Genomic DNA, 23,244 nt, shown 5'->3' on the forward strand with positions numbered 1-23,244 from the left:
AGTTGAATGATTTTAAAGAATAAATCCATCAAGCCAATTGCATTTAATTACTCTTATTTTCTCAATTAAATAGTCAACAAAGATTGAATGATTCTAAGGAATAAATGCATCAACATATGTATTTAATAACTCTTATTTTCTCAATTTCATTGCAAATGGAAATGTAAATTTTGTTTTCACTCGAAATGAGCTTCATAATATTTATCAAAATGCTATTATTATACATTTAATATGCAGTCTTAATTAGCTATAAAATTCTGGGAACTCTTTAATTTCCATACATTCAAAACGGATTTGTTGATAAAGTAATTTATGAAACTAAGCTGATGCTTCCATTGTGCGTTTAACTTAATTGTATTAGTCTGCCAATTTCTAGGAAACATACTAAACTCAGAATTCAAAATTCCGCCCTCTGAACGTATGAGTATAATGCATTCTTGACGCTGCAAACGTGCAACGTGCAACGAGCGCACTTGCTTGCAACGTAAAACGTGAAACGTAAATTAAACTGTCAGACGAATCAGGGCCAAAAGCAGGGCAGCAATTGGCAACGCGAAGTTGGTAGTAACGCAGCGAACATGTTCAAGGCAAACGCTTCCAGTCGCGAGGGGCAACGTCCATTTCCAAGTGAAAGCAAAAAGCTTTGGTTGGGGTTCTGGCTAAATGTAAGGCAAAGGCTGGCATGCCATAAATAAGTTGAGCTCTTACCTCCAGTTTGCGACTGCGCAGTGGATGGCTGGAAGTATTGTTGTTAGTTGCAAGCACACGTGCAACATGTTGTGTTTTGAATGCCATAGCCGCAATCAGTTGGCGGCTTTATAAAAGCAACTCGACTCGCTGCCAACCAAACAGTTTTCGACTTGTACGCAACGCGCGCGCTTCTCTTTAGCGAAGAATAGGCAGAGGACAAAAGCAAAGCGAAGGTGTTGCCAATTCGCCAAAGAGTGACGGTTAAGCGAGTTTAGCGTTTTGAAAGCCCATTTGTAATAGCGAACGCGCTGTGCGGAAGTGTTCGACTAGAATAGTCATTGTTTGGCACTGAGCATACACACACACACAGTTAATATATATGCCAGGAACAATAAATCAGACGTTTAATCAATCTCACGTGCCAGTGCGCCGTTGACCTTTCGTCTTTGCCACGAGTGTTGCCATCGCGGCTGCGAAGGATTCGTTTCAGTTACAGTGTTATGGTGTTTTACAGCTTTGGTGATTAAGTATACGCCAGGTAAGCCGCAACATGAAATAACTAAATCTCTTTGACCTACTAAGTGACAAAAACAATGTGCGAGTGTCTCTGTGTGAGTGTGGGTGTGTGTGTGTGTACGTGTGGTCATTTAGTGCGCGTCCTTATGGCCTTACTGCCTGTCTTAGCCTTGCTGTGACCTGCCTTGCATTTTACGAGCGCATTAAAACATAAACAACACAAAAAGAAACAGCAGCAACAACAACTACTTTCCTGCCTGCAAGTGGCGACATTTTAAAGGACACTCAATTCAAATTTTTGTTTCCTGCACTCCTGAATGCAGCAACAACAACAATAAAAGGCGGTCGCTTGGATCAAAGTTAACGGCAACATTCGCGCGTCTAATGAAAATTTATCGTAAGCGCATTAAATTTGTAGCTGGCGCAAGTTTCATTTGCCATTTTGCCATTCAACTGGCGAATGGCAAATCGAACCCAGATCCTCGACAGTCGCTCCCTTGCGTCTCTGCCAGGTGGAGGCTTGGGACTGGGATACACACACACATACACACACACAGGAAACAGCAGTCAGGGATGAGAATAGAATGCTTCTTGGTCACACAATGCCAACGCCATGTTGTGCATTTTTATTATGCTCGCACATGGCTCGCACCCTCCGAAAATCCAGAGTGTACTGGAGTCTGAGTGCTTGCGGCACTCTTCGGCACCAAGGATGTGTGTGAGCAAGCAAGAGTCTATAATAAATTCTAAAATTGTCAAATAAATATGAAAAAAAGAAATAAATATAAAGAAGAGAAGCAAAAACGTATTTATGTCCCTTTACATTTACATTGCTGCGATATTCTCTATAATCGGATTTGATTCTGCACTTGAGCAGTTTCTCCCTTTTGTATAGATTACTTCAGCTCAGCGATGTCCTGCAGTTATTTGCCAACCAAATGCTCAGCTTAGCAAAAATATTTTAATTTTGATGCGAGCATGAGGAAATAATGTACAAGCAAATGCATGCTCAAAGTATTCTATTCAAAATTATTTTATTATATCGAAAGCATGGCATTTTCATGAAAATAAAATCAAAGAATTTCCATATGTATATAAGATTCCTGGAAGCGAATGAAACAAAATTCCAAAAATCAACAAAAATTGCATGAATATTTAACTGATTAATGTGGAAATTCTTGAATGTATCTCAAAAGTATGCTACACAATTGCAGTTTATTTGTTCAACTTGAAAAGAGAATTTCAACTCCGTCAATTTTATTCTAATTACTTAAAAATTCATTGGTTGTTTTTCCATTTTTATATTTCATTCTAAGTAATCCCGTTGTTTAAGATTTATGTTGACTAGTGTAGAGGTAATGTTAGACAAACTCCTTTGTACTTGTAGAGTAAACACATGAATAATGAATTGAAGTGTGCATAAGTTGTCGAAAAGTCGCTTAAAGCTGGCTGCTTTAAAGCCAGCTCCAATGAATTACTTAAGCTTTGGTTGAATCCCTAAAAAGGATTCAACTTATTGACTGAGCACCATTCAAAATACTCGCAAGGGAGCACAGAGAAAAAAAAACGAAAATCAGAACAGCTTAGCTAAAACACTCACCTGTCGAGCCACTCGCACTCACACTCACACTCATGTACTCATAAATACTCAGTCATGTGTTTATGGTAGATTAAACATTCTGCTGCCAACTGCAAATGGGGAATAACAAGCACTCGCAGACTCACGCACTTACAGCCAGCGGCGCACAAACATAAGTACATGGCTAAGCATGTGGCACGCCTGCCGCTGGCTGATATTCATTCTTTTTATTTTTTCCTTTTGCTTCGTATGTATCTTTAAGTACGCATCTTTGGTGAACAGCTGCTCGTTTGGCGCCAGGCAACTGCACAGCACGAGCACAAGCTCAGGCAGGCTCAAGCGGCAGCTAGAATTTGACTGTGATAATGAAGTCTAGACCGGATGCCTGAAAAGGCGGCATTGGTACTTAGTTAGCTTTATATCCGGCCTGCTTCGGCACAAATTTCCCCATGGGCCACATTAAAGTTGTCATTGGCAGTTATTAAAGTTTCGGGGGGAGGCCGCATGTCATTTCGGTTTAGGTTTCGGTTGCTTTGACCGCATCGCCGCATCATTTGTCAGACAAAAGCCAACGTCAAGGTACGCATGTGTTTTGTTTGGCTATTAATTACATTTATTCCGTCTCCATACTTGGCATTGATAATGCGTGCATGTGGCCGAGTATGCCACTTCAAATGTGGCATTTTGTAAGCTGGCTTCAATTGTCTGCAGTCATTGGACTGCTGCTTGACACCTTGAGCATGTAATTAATTGCAATTCTCTCTAATGAGCCCAATGAAGTGGCCTCAAAAAGTCAAGAAATGTAGCTGGAGCCGAGTGTACTTTAATTTTCGATGATGACTCTGCCATCTTTATTAATGGATCGCATTAGCTGAGTCACAGACCCCGCTAGAGGGCGTAGTAAGTCATTGGAGGCATCGCTTAACGCACGCATTTGCATATCACGTATACGCCAGGTCGTCTGAGAATGGCAGCAGCTGTGGGTGAAAAATGCAGTGCTTATGTAAAGTGCAAATTGAAAATGCGACCAACGCATGGAAATACAATCAGAAGTGAGGAAATCAGCTCAGCAACCCACACGAACGCAACGATTTTTATATTTTTTTATTTTTTTTTTATTAAAATTAAAAGCACATAAAAGGTTCAAAAGGTCTACCTACTTTAGTTTGTCAACGATGACGCGCTCATGCGTCGAATAGGGTAGCACCCAAGCACCCTGTTCTATTTGGCTCTCTCATGTGTACACGCCCTAATGCGCCCATTTCCACTTACTTTAATAGTTTTTGTTCTTTTTGGCAGCACTTGTAAGCATCTCTTCTCGGCACTCAAGTCGCACAATGCTTGCCAGCTGATGGCTTCATTGAAATCTCATACACAAACAAGCACACACACACACAAAGTTGTGTGGGACGTGTGTTTATGGATGAACTGCCTTCATGGGCTTTTGTGGCCGCAGTTTGTGCCCTAACCAGGCATTGATTAAAGTGCCACAAACATTTGATTGAGCTTGAGTGTGCTCTGTATGTGTATTTGTATGCGTTGATCTTCTGGTCAGCCAGATTTTGATTTAAGTTTAAGGCATTTTATTGAAATTTTTCACCATACTTCTAAAGAAGGCAGATAAAGAAAGAACTGATAACAAGTTCTAAGAGTTGTGTGTGAGTGTGTGTTTGATAGCACTTAATGACTACAAAATGTTCATTTTGAGCATCGTCTAAATGCCGGGCATTCCTGGAATGTAGGACAAGCCGAAAGCCGAAAGCCGAAAGCAAACAGAAATTGTATTTTATTAAAAGCAATTTCAACTTGGCGACAAATGCCCACGTCCCTCAATCCCAATTCAAGCAAGCGAAAAGCACCAGAGGGGGGGAAGTCAAGGTGGTTGAGGGGAGGAGGCAGGAAAAATGGTTTCAGGCACGTTTTGCAACTTGGATGCCATAATGGCGGTAGTTGAGAGAATAAATTATGTATGCTTCAAACCCAATGCGAAATTCATGAGTATAAATGTTGTCAACAATTTGTGTAATTGCTGCTGCGTCTGCTGTTGGATGTTGAAAGTGTTGCCACGTTTCAAACTAAACACAACTTGTTCAACTTGTGTAAATGATACACATCATTTGCGATAAAGTACAAATGCAACAAAATGAATAAATGAATGAGTGAGTGAGTGAATGAATGAGTGGCAGATTGAATGCATGATGAGTGGTGTAACCTAATTAATGTAACGATGAATATTTACCGCTCATTAACAATGAATTTGCATGGCGAAATGTTTATAATTTGATATTACACCTGGCTGCACAGGGCGATGCCATGAATTTGCACTCCATCAAGTGGAAAATCAAAACTAAAAGCACACAAATACTTACACAGCACGCTCTTTCTCTCCGTCTCCCTCCCTCTCTCTCTCCCTCTTACTCTTGTTTCATGAGCTCCTTTGTCTTTTGCTTGTGGCACAGTTGCAACTGTGAGAGCATGCCACAAGCTACACGACAGTTGAATGTCGTTTCCTATTGACAGTTTTAATAAGGATGAATTGGCCAGCTGCACTGCCGGCTTATGCTCCGTTGGCCAAGCAAGCTGACGGGCAGTCAACTAACTTGGCTTAAACACGCCACAAACACAGTGCAAACTTTCACTGACATTGTTTGCCAACTGCTGCGCGCCTTCAAGACCACGTTCACAAGATATGCAATTGTTGTTGCTGATAATGCGGCTAAACTTTGCTGTTGTTGTGCCAAGTGCAGCTGAATGGGCTCTGGGTGGCGATAAACCCAGAAAAAAAAAACAGCAACAAATCAAAGCACGCCATATGCCTGACTAAACCACTCAGCCAGACAGGGTCACAAACACACACAAACACACACACACACACACACACACACACACAAACACCAGATATACGAGCAGCATGTGCGTTTTGCCACCATTTAGTTGTTGTTGTTGTTGTTTAGCTATTGGCAATCTCTGCTTAACTTCCGCTTGCCAAACACACAGGACAGGACACAGCATCCACGTGCTGGGATCACGCATACATATACACAGTATAAATGTTCAATATTTTTTTGTGCCTTCGCTTTGGCGGGGCAATCAATAAGTTCCTATATATCCATCCATCGTTCGATTCGATGCTATGCAAAGTGGTTGAATGAGTTTTCTAAAACTTTTTTTCCTTTACAGTTTTGTTGTGTGCGTGTATTTCCCGTCTCTTTCCTCCTCATGCTCTATCTCGCTCGGACAATTTGCTAGCAGCAGCAGCAGCGTTAATAATATCAAATTGAGGGCATTTTGTTAGAGAGCGCCTGAAAGTAAGCAACGAATTTTGAATGTTAAATGTTGCCCCCTTTTATTTGGGTTTGGAGCATAATTAAAGAAAGTCATTAATGGAAAGACTCTGAGCGGCTTTTTAACGAGCCCTGTTTACAAAGCCAGCAGCATAGCATAACCTTCGGCTTAAAGTTAAACAAATCGTTTTGGGCCATTTGCAAGCATTCGCATTTATTTATGGCCCATTGAGAGCATTTCACATAATAAAATCAAATCCTAAATTCCACCATAAATAGCGCATTAAATATTAAGCAGTTATGCACAACTTGCTGGAATTTGAATTATTATCAAAGCATTCGCGTGGTCGTCTAATCTTTTCTCTGATCCCATCGAATCAATCTTACTGTAGGCTCTTTAAATCCTGTTGCTGCTTCAAAGAGATTGCGTCCGATTTGGTTTTTTTTTTGTTGTTCTCTCCAGTTTTTTGTTGTGCCCTTTAACTTGATTATATCTAATATGACCTATATTTCTTGATAGCTTTATATAGCTTCTGTTTCCTGATATTTAACGTGGCCAATAACTGACAATCTGGCAGGGCAAAGATAACAAACTGCCGCAACATTGCTGCTGATAACGATTACTATATTATTATCATAATCGTGATTGTGATGACAGTCATCAACGGCTCATCAGCATCATTGGCAATGGGTCCGCGTACGGTTCAAGGGTCTGGGTTCTATTCTCTCATCTTGCCAACGCTTCCTCTCCCTTTTGTTGCTTACTCCCCGCCAGACACACAAATCTCTTTATAATCGTCTTGGCTCTGCGCTGTATTCTGCTTTGCTCTTCTCTGCCCTGTCTCAGCTCTATTCTTCTCTGTGCTGTTCCTTCGTTGGCGGCCCAATGACCTCAGGCCACGGGGGCGGCAACCTGTAGGCGGATAGACGGACGAACAAATGGATGGATGGATAGACGGATGGCTGGATGAGCCATCGGGTAGAGCGGAGCTGAGGTGGTTTTTATGCCTATACTTACACATTTTTTATTTGTTGGCATTTCGCAATTTATTTTATATTTGTTTTACTTGAAACGACCGCGACAGTCGGCTCTTGTTTGGTCTTCCCTCTCGCTGTTGTCGCTGGTTGTACGCCCATCTCAGCTGTTTGCTTGTCCTGTCTGTTTGTCCCTCGCACCGTCCGTCCGTCTGTCTGTTTGTCTGGCGTGTCGTTCTGTCAATGCCGCCGGCAGCTGGCAACGCCTCGTGTTGCTCTTTTCCGGTCTGCACTTTGAGAAATCTTTTCAAACAGTTTGCATACCAACTGTGCAAAAGAAATTTCCTTTATAGATGATAAAAAAGAATACTATATAGTGTGCTTATGATTTGTGATGCTCATAAATTGCCTACGGTTGCAGCTGATGCGCTTACGCAAATATTCTGTCAGCTTACAGAAAACATATTTAAATATAATTTTGGGCAATCAAATGTGAATGACAATATACTATTTCTGTCATTGTAAGTTTTTGTCATTACATCTACTTAATGCCAATCAACTTTTTGTCGACAAAAGTTAATCATTTCTGCGTAAAACTCATAAAGATGAGACCTATATTACGACCTAAGATTAATAATCATATATTAGCCAAGAGTGAGGCGGCACTCGAGTGCTTCTCACATTTTCTTAGAACTCAATGCTTCAGTTGTGTAAAGTGTATATTTCAAGTTTTGTCAATTTGCTCATTTGCTCTCAACGCGTTCTTTGCGTTCCGCTCGTGCCTTTCGCTCTTCTCGCTCTCCCTCTCTCGCTCTCTTTGATAAAGTCTGCAGTTGGTTTCGTTTGGCTGTCGTATGGCCTTTTGTAATGTTGGGAATGTTGTTTGTGATTTTCCTGCGAGTTTTCTTGGGGTTCTGGGTCTGGGGGCGTGTTTTTTCCGCTTGTTCATTTTGCTTCTTTTTTTTTTGTATTTTCGTCGGTCGACTCCTTCCCGGTTCCCCGTAAAATTCAGTCACGCGTAAAGCGCGTTGCTCGTTGCGTGCTTTATGAATTTCTGGGTGCTTCTCTATTACTTCTAGTACTTCGTCTTTCAGCGCAATTTTTATTTGCGACTTTTGTGTTTTTTTTTTTCTTGCCGCCAGCAAGGAGCAGCAAATAGCAAGAACCAAGTACAGAAGAAGGAGGAGGAGGAGGAGGAAGAGGCTACGGTCTTGGACTTTGACGCTGGACTCCCCAGATGCTACCAGCTGGTGGCGTCTTTGGTATTCGTGTTTATTAAGTCTAATTCAATTTTGTGTGAATTTTATTTGTTGCATACATTAGGGCGCTCTGAACTGCTTTCTCACTGGGGCCGAGCCCCTTCGAAACTGATGACGTTGAATAATCGTCTGGTTGCGATGCTTTGAGGTGTGCTCTCCAAACCGTTTTCATGACTTTTTATTTTGTATTTCGTATTTCGCATTTCGCTGTTTTTTTCGTTGTTGTTGCTGCCGTCAACGCAGCTGTAATTACACACTTAGCAATTTAGAGATTGCTGCTATGAAGTTTTTAATTAAAACTTTGATAAATAAGCTCAATTTATCCGTCAGATATTTGCCATTTAACTTTAGCAAGGCGCTGAGCGCATATATTCGCACTCTGTATAATGCTCGTGTCGTTCGGTTCAGCCTTGTGCTCAGTTGACTTCAGCTGAGTCGTGTTCTGTTGTGTCTAAGTATTGGTTGGCATTTCTTTGACAATGCAGGTTTTTCATTTAAATTGAAATTTCACTGGAAGTGAAAACGGAAAACCGGAGCGGAACGGAACAGCACAGAGCAGAGCGGAGAGAAGGAATGGGGAATGGAAATTAAACCAAACGCCGAAGACTTTGTAATGTCAAAACGTGCACCGGAGCAGCAAACGAATTTGCTGCCGGAGTCGATTAAAAACAGAGAAAAGCTGCTCAAAATAAAAATAAATCAACGAAAACAAATTATGCCAAAGAATAATAATGCCAATAGCATGACTTACTAATTAACAGTGATTCAGCCAACCTGGCGTATACGTAATTTATTATGGTTGCATTGAAATTTCAAATGTCAACATTTAAGGTAATAGTAATGAAAATAATAATAACATATTTTGACATTACGTATACGCTATCTTGTTATATTTAAATATAAAATTGCATATTCATGTAAAAAGGATAACACAAAGTCGAGCACAAGTTCAGTTTGATTTTCCATTTGTGCTTTTTGTCGCCAAATTCAATTTCAAACGCTGCCTTTATTACTTTAGACGCGTGTTTCTAAACATAACATACGATAACAAAAGTCTAACGCAAAAAATAAATGCAAATTTGTGACTTATAGAATTTCAATATTTATTTCAATTATTCACACAGATTCGATACAATTCAAATGTTGAATATCAATTGGAATTTTTCTTTTTTTTTGTGCTACCACAAGTGAATAAAATGTTGAGCAAAATGTTTGCTTTTTATTGCCACGCGACCACACACACACACACACACATACACATGCATAGTAATGGCCAGGCGTTGAGCAAACACACATGAGCTGCCAAAATTGGAATAAAGAGAACAGGGGGGAAAAGACAACCGCCACAGACTGAGGGTCAAAGTTGTGGCAAATGCAATCCTTGGCGTGAAAAGCGCACACACACATTGGTTTGTCTAAGCGATTAACCTACATAGCGAATGACACTGCACACAGACAGACCGATTCACAAAGAAAAGTCAGAGAGAAACACATAACAGCAAAGTCATAGGGCAATTGGGGCAAAGTTCGGTCGGTAGATGTCCGCGAAGTGGAGATGACTTTTGCACTCCGAGTCCGAATACGTGAGACTTTCAAAGCACACGTCGAGTCGAATCGAGTCGAATCGAGTTGACAATGAAAGTGCATTGATGATGATTATGATGCGGATGCTCATCGTGAGCACAATGATGATGATGATAAAAGCTTTGCATGCTTTTGGGGCCAAAAGACAAACACAAAAGGAGCAACAGCAAGCAGCAGCACGACAGAAACTTGCCAAGTGAGAATGTTGCCCCAATACGTGCTAGTGTCTCTACGTGTCTCTCCCTTTCTTACCGCTTGCTGCCTGCCACTTGCGTCGTGTTTGTGTTTAATTTGTGGCCCAGCCACAGATGTTGACAATCGATGTCGTCATTGGAACGTGACGTACACATTCAAGATGTTGCTGCAGCTGTACAGAGAGCGAAAAGGGGAAGCAATCTGTGAGAGAGAACTGAGACTGGGACTTTGACTGGACCGGCGATGTCAATGTCAACCGCAGGCGTTTGAGTTTGCAACTGCAACCGCAGTTGTTCAACATTATGTTCGTTCACCCCTGCTGGCAATTGCAACTTCATTTCTCGCCTGATTAAGTTTTTGCATTCCATTTTACCAGCTACGCCTTGTTTGCTCATCTATTAGCTACTGCAACAGATACTGACTGCAGCTTGGCCGCAATGAAACTCGTGAAACTACGATGAGGTCTCGAAATAATCTGTTGCGATTGCGGTCGCCCATTTGCGTTGGCTTTCACGCTTCAATCGCAATCAAATTTATTAGAGACACGCCAAGCGCAAAGTCAAATTACAGTCACTCGATGGCAAATGCTTGAATTGCTGTTCTACAGTCTTCATCTTTTGCAATTTAATTATAAGAATTGTTGCCCAATTAGCAAACTGGTTAGCCACATGGCAGCTATTAGCTTTTCGCACTGCGCTAATCCAATTTGCATAAAACAAAATGCCAAAATGCCAACCAATTGCAACTGCAATGTGCAAAAGTTGCTCATTAAGTTTTGCGAAGTGCAGGAGGACCAGAAGCAACAGCAACAACATAATGAGAACTACAATACAAGGAGCAAAAGTGTTGGCCAAGTGCTGTGAACAGGTTAAGGACTTTCTCTTCTCTCTCAACTTTGGCGCAGCTCATTGTGAAGCTAAATTTAGGTACCTCAACAAAGTTTTTAATAACACTTAAGGCATCAGATAAAAGCAAAATGCTGGAATACGAGCAGCAACCTCCAAATAACACACAGAGCAATAGACCTGCTCGCGACCCAGTCCTGAGGGCAGAACAAAGTCACCACTCGACACTTCAGATGCTCAACCTGACCTCCACTACTGGAGCTGCTCCTGAGTATCATCGTCAACGCGACGCGACGATGTCGCCCTGATTAGTATAAATAAGTAACAGTTAGTGACCCATTTTCTGCACACCATTGAACCAGAAAAAGGCTTTAATGCTCTTCGTCCAGGTGCTTTTGTTTTCGTGTGTAGTCGTGCCTCCTTTACCTCTGTGTGTGTATGTGAGTGCTAGTGCTTATGTGTGTGTGCGTGTATCGGTCATAAAAGACGGCGGCATCATCAGCGCAGCCATCAACAGTTTAACAGCATCGCTTCTGGCCCTGTTCTTAATCGTCGTCTGACGCCAGTTTGTAATCATTAAACCCGTGTCTGCAGCAACTGCGAATAACTACACACACACACACATGCGTAGCACACACACACACTTTGGGAAATTTAATGCTCGCCTGGTTGGGATCATAAAATAATTTGTTTATTGCTGCGGTCGTTACTCCATTAAGAGTTTAAATTAATTGCAATAAATTGCCGAAAACAAGTCAAAAGCTTAGCATACATTTCAGCGCAGCATGTGTTTTGAATTGGCCACACACACACACACAACTCGCTGTTTTGTATGGCAGCATTAAAATAGATTTTATGATTTAGGGCCAGAAAGCCACAACACAACCCCTATTACCATAACCAAAAACATTTAAATTAAATGGTGTGGTTCTAGCATAAATGCAACTAATTATCTACTTTTGTTAGAATACAAATCGTGTTATTTATAAGTAAGGAAAAAGTAGTATAAAAAGATTTTGTCTTCTGTTTCGACTTGAGCAATTACTGAAGTGAATTGCTTTCTAGGTTTCTGGCTATAATTAATAGTTGCGCCCACAACAATTCGTATTCGTCTCGTGATATATGTACTATAAACACAGCTGCTGGGAAAGCAAAACCTAAGGCCATTCTAGTCCAAACTGAAGGTTGTGCAAGCTATCAGTATTGACCTCCAATCTTCAATTGGCGGCCAGTGCGATCAAGCGGAAGTAGTGCGCAGCTATCATACATTCGTATGCTTGTATACACTCTCATATACATAAACTCTGACGCATGTCTAGTACCATCAATGCACCATGGGAAAAATTACAATTTGTTTGTGAATTAATAGAAAACTGATATGTAATTTAATCAAAGCAAAATTGAATATTTTTCATATTTCAGGATAGTAATCTTTCGAGTGAATTCATATTTCTACGTATCTTACGTTTGATTGATGCGAAATTGATGCGAAATTTAAGTGGTTTAATTTAACACACAATTTTGCAAACAAATTCTTTGGGAGTCATAAATACTGCAATAGTTAACTGGCTTATAAACATTCGGATAGTGCTCATAGTTTTCCTATTATTCTTAAAGCTTACGAGATATCCAGGAAATTGCAAACATAAATACTAAAATATTTTTTTTTTTGCAGCAAACATAAATACTAAAATATGAGGAGCAGTAAAATATTAGTTATTAGTTAGTATGCCAAAATAAATTTTCGCAATTTCAAATTTCACGTGTCGCATAGCAGTCATTAATTCACATCCCAAAAGTATACTTTGAAATTGCAACAGCAAAGATTCATAAATAAAGGTAAAAGTATGCTGCACAAAATGTCTATGATTCCTAAAATGTCCTGTATTTCGGTCATTTGAGTGCCAATCATGATGTCCTTTTGCCCAAGAATTTCTCTTATAATGACACGCTGATTACGGAACTGAAAAGGACAAAAATCTCTATAGGATCCAAAATAAAATCTATGTAGAATATAGCGTATATTTCGGACATATCCTTTTTGATCTCTGCATGTCAAAAGTTGATCGAAGGGTACTCGTGACGTCTTTTATCCTGCCAAATTTGATCCTGATCGTCCTTGCGATTATCGTGTTATCCTCAAATTATTAATTTACATATTTTTCATATGGCCAACGGAACTGAAAAAGTACAAGTATTAGATTCCAATCGATAGAGTTAGTCCTTACGAGCCTTGCAATGCATATCCTTTGAAAATCGAACACGAGATAACTGAGATATACGCATTTTTAACTTTTATATGTAATATTAGTTGCATTAATTTGCTTCCTAAAAGTATGCTTTAAAATAGTTGTGCCCAACAATTGGGCGAATCACCAAATCCACAGCGAGATCGAAGATCACTTGTAAAATGCTAGTTGGCCAAAGGCAAATACCAGGCGAACAAAAATCAGCAGCAAGCAGAAATACAAAATCTGAGGGGGTGCGTAAAAGTATGCTGCAAAATATTTATTGTGGAATACTAAAAATGACACGTCCTAAAAGTATGCCACAATAATTTTCCGCAATTTAAAATTTTATGCTCCTCATTACTCTTATTAATTCGCATCCTAAAAGTATGCTTTGAAATAGCATCAGCCAAAATTCAGAATTAGATGTAAAAGTATGCTGCACTTCATATAAAACGTAAATGCAGTGTGAAGTAGTTATTCTATGCCAACAAAAAAAAATTAAGTACTCTTGTTATTCATTTTTTTTTTTTTGCAATTTAAAAAAAACTTAATCTGCGTGTAAAAAATACAAGTAATGACCAAAAAATTGTTTTATAGTGTACAAATTAGAACTCTTTTAAAGTAACACTTACGACATTCAAAAATCGTATCGGAGATAGCTTGCTGAATTCAAAGGCTATTCTTTAATTCGCTAAAATACGGATTTTACTCCACAGTGCAATGTTGCAAACGTTTTTTCGCGATTTTTGTGGCCATCTCTTTCTCACGTTTTATCCTCTCGCGTTTGCTCTGGTCGTCAACTGCCAGTGGCGCTGCTTGTCAGCTTCCATCTCGGTTATCTTGCGGTATTCGAGGCATTTTAATAAACTACATACCGAAAACCTTCTCGACCAGCTGGCAATGCGTTACAATAGAATTTTAACGCATGCCAACGTTGCGGCTAATGAATATTTATAAATTCTCCGGGCCAACTATTAGACATTGCCTGGCCGAGAGAAGATAATGGCCGGAAGTGTGAGTGTGTGTGTGCGTATGTGTGTATACATGTGACTAAAGCTAGCTTCGTTATTTGTTGAGCACTTTCTGTCAGCTGCGAACTCCATGAGCCGTGGTCAGGCCAACGGAGCCCCCAACATGCTCTCAATGTACTCGTATGTCACATGCTGTCGCTCTCACTCTTACTTTCGCTTTCGCTCGCCTTTCTCTGTCTGTGATCCCTCCTTGGGTTAGTTGTTATTTGTTTGTGGGTGTGTGTTGTGAGTTTTTAAGCCTCTGTACTGGGTTTTTATCGTGTCACATGTGTGCTATGCGTTGACATTACGAGTGTTGCACACAAAGCAGCCTTGAGTGCAGCTCCGTTGTTGTTATTCATCTTACGCTTGCTGCTGTTGCTGTTGCTGCTGCTTGTGGTTGAAGTGACAAATGTGCTTTTGATGACATCTCAAACGGCACTGTGTCGGTTAATGTCAGGCAACTTGACTCTACTCATCTTTAAGTTATCTTATCAATAAAACGTTGCGCCAAAAACAACCTGTTCAATCTGTGCAAACATATGATTCAATAAAATCGAGCCAAAAATAAAAAAATTGCGTTCTGCACAAACAAAAAATTGATTACATATATAAGAAGGGAAAGTCTCGCATTTGGTTTTTTTACTTTCCACTTTTCACTCGAACTGGCAAGCAAATCAAACAACGACCAAAAATTACACGCATCATAAAAGTTTTAGGGGCACAAAAAAACACACAGAAAGGAGATACGAGTATATTTCATACCTTGACAACAAAGAGAGAGAAGAATATGAAGCAGCAGCAGCAGCAGCAGAAATGTCAACAACAGTCATATTTTTATTTGAGAAATCTTTTTTGGCCTGTATAAAATGCGAAAAGAATTAATTCAAGTCCTGAGACTCAAGTTGCTTTAAAATGTAAAGCGAATGGACGGCGACAACAATACAAAAGTTCAGTTTAGGAATTCACAATTGTTCTTGTCCTTTTCCCTGACTCTTGTTGCTGTTGCTGGTGTTGTTCTTGTTGTCACACAGCTGCTATCCTGTTCAGCTTGCTTTTGTGTGTCTCTGTGTGTGTAAAAGTGTAGGCCTAGTAGATTTAATTAAAATTTTATTCAGAAAACCATGGCAAAGGTTGAGCTCTCACTGTGCTGCTGCCTTAAATTGAATTAATTCTTTGTTTTTTAAGCTTAAATTCGATTTTGATTTTTGTTGTTGAAGCTGTAGAAATTATTAAGAGCTCTCTCCCAACACTAATTGCAATTTTATAAATAATATTATCATAATATTTACAACGACAACAAACTCGCTGCGCGTATAATTACATGAATTATCCACATGCTTTCATGACCCTGCTGCCTGCCTGGCAGCTGTCGCCCTTTTTTGCCGGCATACTTTGAAATGAAATGCAAATGAAAAATGCATTTTAAGCCATGAGTGTTCCGAGTTTTCATAACAAGTTTGGTACGAAACAAAATAAAACAAACACGCATGCAGCATTAAAGGGGAATGCTGAACTGGCAGACATCCTTCAATAAGATAGTAATTAAACTTCTCGTTGATGTTTGTTATTATAAACCTCTCATTTGAATACCTTATAATTGTGGTAAGGTTGAAGAGTTGAATTTGCTGAACGCACTCAAAGGAAATGCTTATGTTTACTCTGCAGCGCATGAAATATCATAAACACAATGTTAAACGAGCACCCAATTTGCATTTGCATGTGCAAAGCTCTTGTAATTTGTCGACTAACTCGTGTTCAGTTTCCTCGTGTGGACAACTTGTCCCAGCTCAAATAAATTGCCATGCTCACTCGTAAAACCACAGACAGGCAAAGCACACACAACACACGCACACACTCAAACACAGTAAAGCAGTCTCAGATACACAGATACAGATACGGATACGGATACGGATACTGTTGAAGTTGCAGCTGTAGCTGGAGTTGAAATTGCAGCTTGTGTCGTCTGGTGGGCAACAAAAGCTTTGGCATGCTATTCGGTTAAACTATTTTCAATTTCCACAATTGCCTGGCCCTCAGATGACAACTTGTTTGGTGTTAGTCAAGTGGCGACGCTTGAAAGCAACAATGCCAATTGCATGACAACCTTCTACACACGAATAGGAGTCCGATTACTACACGTTTCTGTGTAAGCCAATAAGCTGCTACCAGGAGATTTCTATTCAAATTTAACGGATTCAACATCAGCACAATTTGTACACTCTTGAGTGTTTTTTCGTTATTTTTTATATTTTGTAATTAACACTTTGCTGTTACGAATATAATCGAAATTGTCAGGCTTGGGGATGCGAGTGAAAGGTGCAATCATGTTGAGCGACCCAACTGTCGCTCAATCTTAGCAGCTGATTGCAAGAAATTGCATTTTCCCCGTAACGTAATTATATCACGTTGCTATTGCAATTAGACAGGCACCAACAACAACAGTAACTACAACAACAGCTGCATCTGCAGCATCGCATTGACATCAGCATCGAGTGACGTATCAGGTAAAGAGGACAGGGGCATACCTGTGCAGCATCAGCAAAGCTATCAACGCTGCAACTGAAACAGTTGCTGTGCTTTAAGAAACTGCTTCAATGTGCTGCTGCTTTTCCACTAACAAATTGAATTGCCTGCTGCACTTAGCATGTGAATTACATGGATACAAACGGATAGACAGATTCAGAGACAGACCGTCTGACAGACAGACAGACAGACAGTTAGGTTTACCGACTAACAGATAGAGTCTCAAAGAGGCTGCTAGCTTTGGGCTTCTTAACTCGGTTCTGATGCACAAAGCTTTTGCTGTCTGAAGGGTTTATTTGCAATTTGCCATCTAGTTTTGCTACTACTCTATTTGCCCCCCGTGGCAAGCAGCAAGTCACAAAGTTCTGTGCACCAAATGAGTCCTTACAATCCATTGATGCTATTTTATATTGTACTGTATCCTACTAGTTTTGACTAGTTTACTACTTCAGTAACTCATATGTAACTTACTTAAGGTGCCAATATTCCAGGTTTGTGTCAGTTTCTAAACGTATAATGCAGAGTCTCAACATTATCTTAAACTTTAGTGGAATTTCAGTTTTTATTACTAACATTTTACACAATTCAATTAATTGAGTTCATTTTAATCTCGTTTTTTTTTCTTACTGATTTGCTATTTAATGATCTTTTATCGATCTTTTATTGAAATTATCAATTTCTTACATACTATATTGTACTAAAGGTATTCGTATTTTCAATTAAATGATCACACTATTTCGATAGTTTTGTTTTCAAATGTATATCGTATGCTCCCATTACCATTGAAATTGTTAATATTTTTTTTAAGCCTAGAGTCATTTGATTGGGCTACAGGGTATTTGCAAGCCAGCAGTTTGAAAGCGTGTTTGCATTTGCAATCGTGCACACATTTTTAAGTTCATCATATTTGTAAATGCACCTAGCATCCTTTGCCAGCTACGAAGCATATCCATGCGAACACGTGCGCAGATTGTGATTACAGCAACATACTCGAATACCAATCCACTCACAAAATCATGCACACACACATACACACACACACACACACACAAATTGACTGAGATACATTTGTTTGAAGTTTAGTTGGTTGCAATTTATGGGAATTTATGTGGAATATCTGAGCACGAACTTTCACATGAACATATTTTGCACGAATTGAGAGTGAAATAAGTCTAAAGCAGCGCTATTCTATTCGCAAATAGATTAACACAGCTGGCCGTCATTCTTGATGTTGCTGTTGTTGCTGCAATTGCGATGTTGATGTTACCGATTTTGGCAAACTGCCAAAATTTGCAATTATCATAAAATAATAAACAAAAGCCCCCGAAAACAAACACAAATTACGTGCTATGGAAATCCAAATCGGTATTCTCCCCTTTGTAGTACAACGTCGTTATGTCTATAGTGATGCCCTAGGCAACAGCATTTTTGTCCTTCCTTCCTCCTTCCGCCTTCGTCCTCGTAAACGAAAACGAGTTTGGCTTTAAAATGTTTCGTTCTGCTTTTGCTTTGTATCCATCCACAGCGCACCACGCACACACTGACACACACGCACACATCTCGCCCAGCGGAAACGGAAGTCAAAAGTTACGCAACGGAAGCTTAAGCTGTTGTTATTAAGCCAGCCAGTCAGACGGAGGTGCAAGTGTTGCCGATAAGTTCAACAAATTTAATAGCTCAAGTCAAACAGGATAGAGCCAAGAAAGGGCTGTTCGCTTGCTTGCTTGTTCCAGTACAATATAATGACGAAATTCAAGTTGAAATGTACGAGTGAAAGCACAATGCATCAGCGGAATAATAAAAAGTGAATTATTGCCCTAATAGCAGCGCACATTCAGAAGCAGAAGCAAAGGCAGGACTTCTGCGACAACAATAGACAAACATAAATACTACTCTAATACAAACGACAAACGATTTTTAAACTGCGCTCAAAAGTAGGCAACACCGAAGCACCAGCAGTAACAACAGTAACAACAACAACAACAACAGCGACGATAACAACAGCAACAAAATGGCGGACATGGAACGCATTCGACTCGTTTTGCTGGGCGGAGCGGGCGTGGGCAAGAGCTCGATTCTAAAGCGCTTTCTATTCAAGTCGTACACGGACAAATATCGTGCCACAGTCGAGGATCTCTACAATCGTGAATATGACCTGGGTGGCGTCACGCTAAAGGTAAGTAAGATATTAAAAACACCAAAAGAGTCCTTCAGAGGGACACAAGCTTTTAGTGCAATGCTTTCACATTGCAATTGTACTTTAACGTTTGCGAAATGTGAAAAGTCTGACGACTTACTCGACAATATATTTTCTAAATTTGTTATATGTAGTAGTTACTTTTACATTTCATTCGTAGCTTGTAATTTGCGTCTTAAATTCATGTTTCATATAAATTCAATTTATGCCTTTAATATTCTCCATTTTATTCAGCAATTTGAAAGCGTTCTCGGAGGTCACATGAGAGTATTTCAGTTGCTTGACATTGAGAAATATTTGCAATTTGTTTCAGTTTTAAGTGACAACCAGAGAGCAGGTCATTTAAGCAACAATTTACTCGTATTGTTGGCTGCCATCTTCGGTGCACTCAAGTTGCAGTTGCCATCGTCGTTGCAGCAATGTTTACGGCAACTGTAGATTTCGTAGTCAAGTAATTTGAAGTGAGCCACTAATTAAATCAAAGCGGCGGTCAATGAGGACATGGTCAGTGGCAAAGTGCAGTTGATGCCGAATTGTAAGGTTTCTCTCTATCTCTCTCTCTGCGTGTGTGTCTGGTTGCTAACTAACTGAATTACAAGTGGTTTTAACATGATGATTACGCTGCAAGCATAAGCTTGTCTGCCAAATTTGCCCGGAGTAAACGTGAACTCATATGATACGAGCTTATGCCAAGTTATTAGCCAAAGTTAGGACTTGGTTTATAATTCCGACACGTGTGTCTGTGCGTGGGAAGGCTCTAAGCTGTTGCCTTAACAACTGAGTGCAGAATAGGCATGAAATGCCATCAGAGAGCTGAGATGAAGTCGGAGAATGAGATTGACATGAGCAAATAAATGGCTTGGGGAGGGGCAGACAAGATGGGAATGATAATGCTTGTGGCCATAACGAAAGTTGATTAAACATTTAAGTGCTAGAAACGCAAATTGAGCATATGTAAAATGCTGTAAATGGTAAATGGTAAAATGCTTGAATGAAAGGCAAATGGATTAATAGTGTAGCTGGTGACGCCGCCTCCTTGTGGCAACAATAAGTGTTCACAACTTGGGCATGCTTCGAGACTGGAGACTAGAGACTGGCAGACAGGCTGTTAGACAGGCTTGCTCATTAATCAAATTTACACACTCTGCCTCAAAACTGTGGCAGCAACTTCAAAATATCCGAGCACACACACTCACACACACATGCACGCCCGAGTGCACAACATGTTATGGATATTATCTGCTTTGATGGTACAAGGAGGCGGCAGAAGGATGCCAGCTCGGCCAACTTACTTTTGATGGCACATCCTTCAAGCTCGCTATACGAGCTGATTATTCGCTGTTTTCAAAGTTGCCCCCAACATACAGACACAAACACAGATACCGACATCGACACAGACACGCACACAGAGAGAGAGTGAGGGAGAAAGAGACGCAGCAGCCACAGTACACAACGCCGACTCGCCGCAAAAGTTGTAACAAAAAGTTGATTAATAGGTATGATGCTGCTGCTCTGCTTCTACTTTTTGATGCTGCTTCTCTGCTGCTGCTGCTGCTGTTGGTTGCTATGGCAGGACGCAGGCCAAATTGATGTTGACTAAACTGCGTTGAGGGCGAGGTGAGGCGAGGCTAGGACGTTGGCGACATTGACACCCTTGGTGGTGGCGTCGTCTGCTATCATCGACAGTGTCATCATCGCCAGCATTTTTGTTTTAATTAATTTCATTTTAACGCTTGATACCGTGACCAAAATGCCTCAAGCCCCACACAGCGGCGGGTGCCTGCAACTAATGCTTAAAAGTTGAACCCAAAATGCCAAAACATTTGATTGAATTTACCAGCCGCAGGCATGCGTACTTTCAAAGCAAAGCTTTAACATTGCGCATACGCCGCGTACTCTGCCCCCAAAATCAATTTCGATACAAAGTATCCTACTTCCTCTCTCTCTCTCTCTGTCTCTGTCTAGTAGCTGGCGGACATTAACTAAAACCCCGGACATGAGGTTGCGTTTAACAGATTGTTTGCTGTGCGTTGTTGCATCCCGCTGCGGTCGCGACCATCAAAATGGGCCTCATACACACACACACACACATACATTACACGCATTACACACACCAAGTCGAGTTGAGTATTGAGCAGCGTTAAGCGTTTTGTGGCCACAAACAGCGCACGACCTTAATGGCAATATTTTGTCAACGCAGCTGGAGGACAAAGCAAATGCAAAAGATGGGGACCTTGGAACAGAGATATTTCTCCGTATAAAGTATGTGTTTATATTGCGCGCATTTTTGCGCAATTTTTAATAAAATTACTTGACCAACGGTCGCGGCACTGCAACAATGCACTACAAATTGCCGAACAATGGCCTCCAACCCAAACAATGGGCCACTTTAGTCGGTTGCTGCTGGCTGTTGGCTTCGCCTCATGAATGTGTCAGTTGGGTGTCGCTAAAAACCGCGCCATCGCTAAATGCTCAGCTTTTGTATGCTGTTGACATTGCGGGCGGCCAATTGTGGAAAACGGTGCCCCGTGTTGGCCCCGTTTGGCTCCCTGGCTTGGCTAAGTGTCTGGGGAACAATGCGTATCGCGAGAGAGAGAAATACTGTATTTATGTATAACAGATGCTGACACTTGGGATTATTTGGCATCAACTGAGCATTGAACGACGACGAGCACATCTACATCGAGATAACATCGCTCGCTCTCTATCTCTCTTTCACACTCATTCCCCCATTAATCTGTCTCGCTTCATCATCATCCGGCTGTCTGCCAATCACAGTTCATTTGTGGGTTCACTGAGGTCGCTGTCACCGACAAAATTCGATGCCGCAACGGAACCATTGAAGAGCCGTTCAATTTAAATTTCGAAATTAAATGGCAATTTTGCCAGATTTGTCTAATACACTTTTTAAATCGGATTAAAGCGTAGACTCGTATAAAATATAAAACAAAAGCCTCAAGAGTGCAACATGAAAAATGAGTTTTGAATATGAACAATGCTTTTGGCCTGTGCATTAATAAATGTGATACATTTCTTTTCAATTGTTTTTAAAATTTAAACTGCAAGGCATAAACCTATAAACAACAGTGAGAGCTCTTTCTAAATCTATCCAGATTTTCAATTACCATTTCGTGTGGAATGCTTGTTTCATATTAAGTAACTAGCTTCAACATGCTTCGATTACTTCTATTTGTTGCCAGATTTTCTTCGGTTTTCTTTTTTTTTCTTATACCCCAAACAATAGACGGAATCCTCTTTGCGGCCATGTTTGATAATCCATTTCGTATCAATTACCTTTTATTTCATTTTATTGCGTTTCCATCGGCCAGAGAAGCATGAAATCAATTTGTGAAATAAATTTCGGCCATAAACTTGCTAACAAGATAAGGATTGCAGCATTTTGGAATATAAATTTGAATTTCTATGTGAATTTGCAATTTGAATTTAAATTAATATTTCTCTGTAGGAAATTTATTGCTTGACCAGCTTGTAGCACGCAAATCAAGCTGTTTATAGGGTTAATGTGCTAGAGAAAGGAGCATAGTTCACTTGGCGTATACGTGATGGAAGGCATCTCAAATATTAAAGGCCCTTGTGCCTACAGATCAATCAATTTGCTCATACGTAAACGCAAACACGATGTCAGCCCTGAATAAATTTACACTATAATGTATTACTTTGCATACTTTGTTTTCATTTTCATGGACCAAACATTCAATTATCCCGCCTGCGCTTTGTGCTTTGTTCTGGGAAATACATGCGAGTATATTGTATTTAAAATGTTGTTGTTTTTTGTTGCAGGTGGACATTTTGGACACATCCGGTGACATGCAATTCCCCGCCATGCGACGCCTCTCCATTGCGACGGCACACGCCTTCATGCTCGTCTATGCCACAACATCCGCGCCCAGCTTTCAGTGTGTTAAGCAGTGCTTCGAGGAGATTCGCGAGCAGCGTGCCGACTTTCAGGTGGGTTTGCATTTTCAATGCAATTAGCAGCACAGCGCTGGAACTGAAGCTGACAAGCGACGTTGTTGAATGAACAGCAAGAGCAACAGCAACTGGCAAAACATAGAACACGAAAAAAGATATAGAAGAGAAATACGCATACGCCATGTAAACCAATTTCAATGCCCCAAAGCAATTAAAAATATAAAACTTGTCCCCAAGTCGTTTGGGGCTCTGAATTTTGGTTTACGCTGGTTGCTTTTCATAAATCTATTGTTGTTGCTGTTATTGTTCTTTGCTGTTGTTGTTGCCGTTGTCGTTGTCAACTTTCTTTCTGCGTTGCTGTTGTTGTTGTTGTTGTGCTTTCGCTCGCGTTGTGCTGGCATTGTGAGTGTGCGAGAGTGT

The 23,244-nt window shown here is 40.4% G+C and overlaps 1 protein-coding gene across 1 annotated transcript in view; it reads left to right on the forward strand.

Moving 5' to 3' along the window:
* Positions 1 to 859: 859 nt before the first annotated feature.
* The window catches only part of LOC117568296 (GTP-binding protein Di-Ras2), a 50,383-nt gene continuing 27,998 nt past the window's right edge, over positions 860 to 23,244 (forward strand). The window contains exons 1-3 of the mRNA XM_034248817.2: positions 860 to 1,228; positions 18,220 to 18,870; positions 22,693 to 22,860. Of these exons, the coding sequence (XP_034104708.1) occupies positions 18,706 to 18,870; positions 22,693 to 22,860 (333 nt within the window). The 5' untranslated portion in view covers positions 860 to 1,228; positions 18,220 to 18,705. The remainder of the gene's footprint in view (positions 1,229 to 18,219; positions 18,871 to 22,692; positions 22,861 to 23,244) is intronic.

This window comes from Drosophila albomicans, chromosome 3 (genome assembly GCF_009650485.2).
Source record: "Drosophila albomicans strain 15112-1751.03 chromosome 3, ASM965048v2, whole genome shotgun sequence".
Classification (NCBI taxonomy): domain Eukaryota; kingdom Metazoa; phylum Arthropoda; class Insecta; order Diptera; family Drosophilidae; genus Drosophila; species Drosophila albomicans.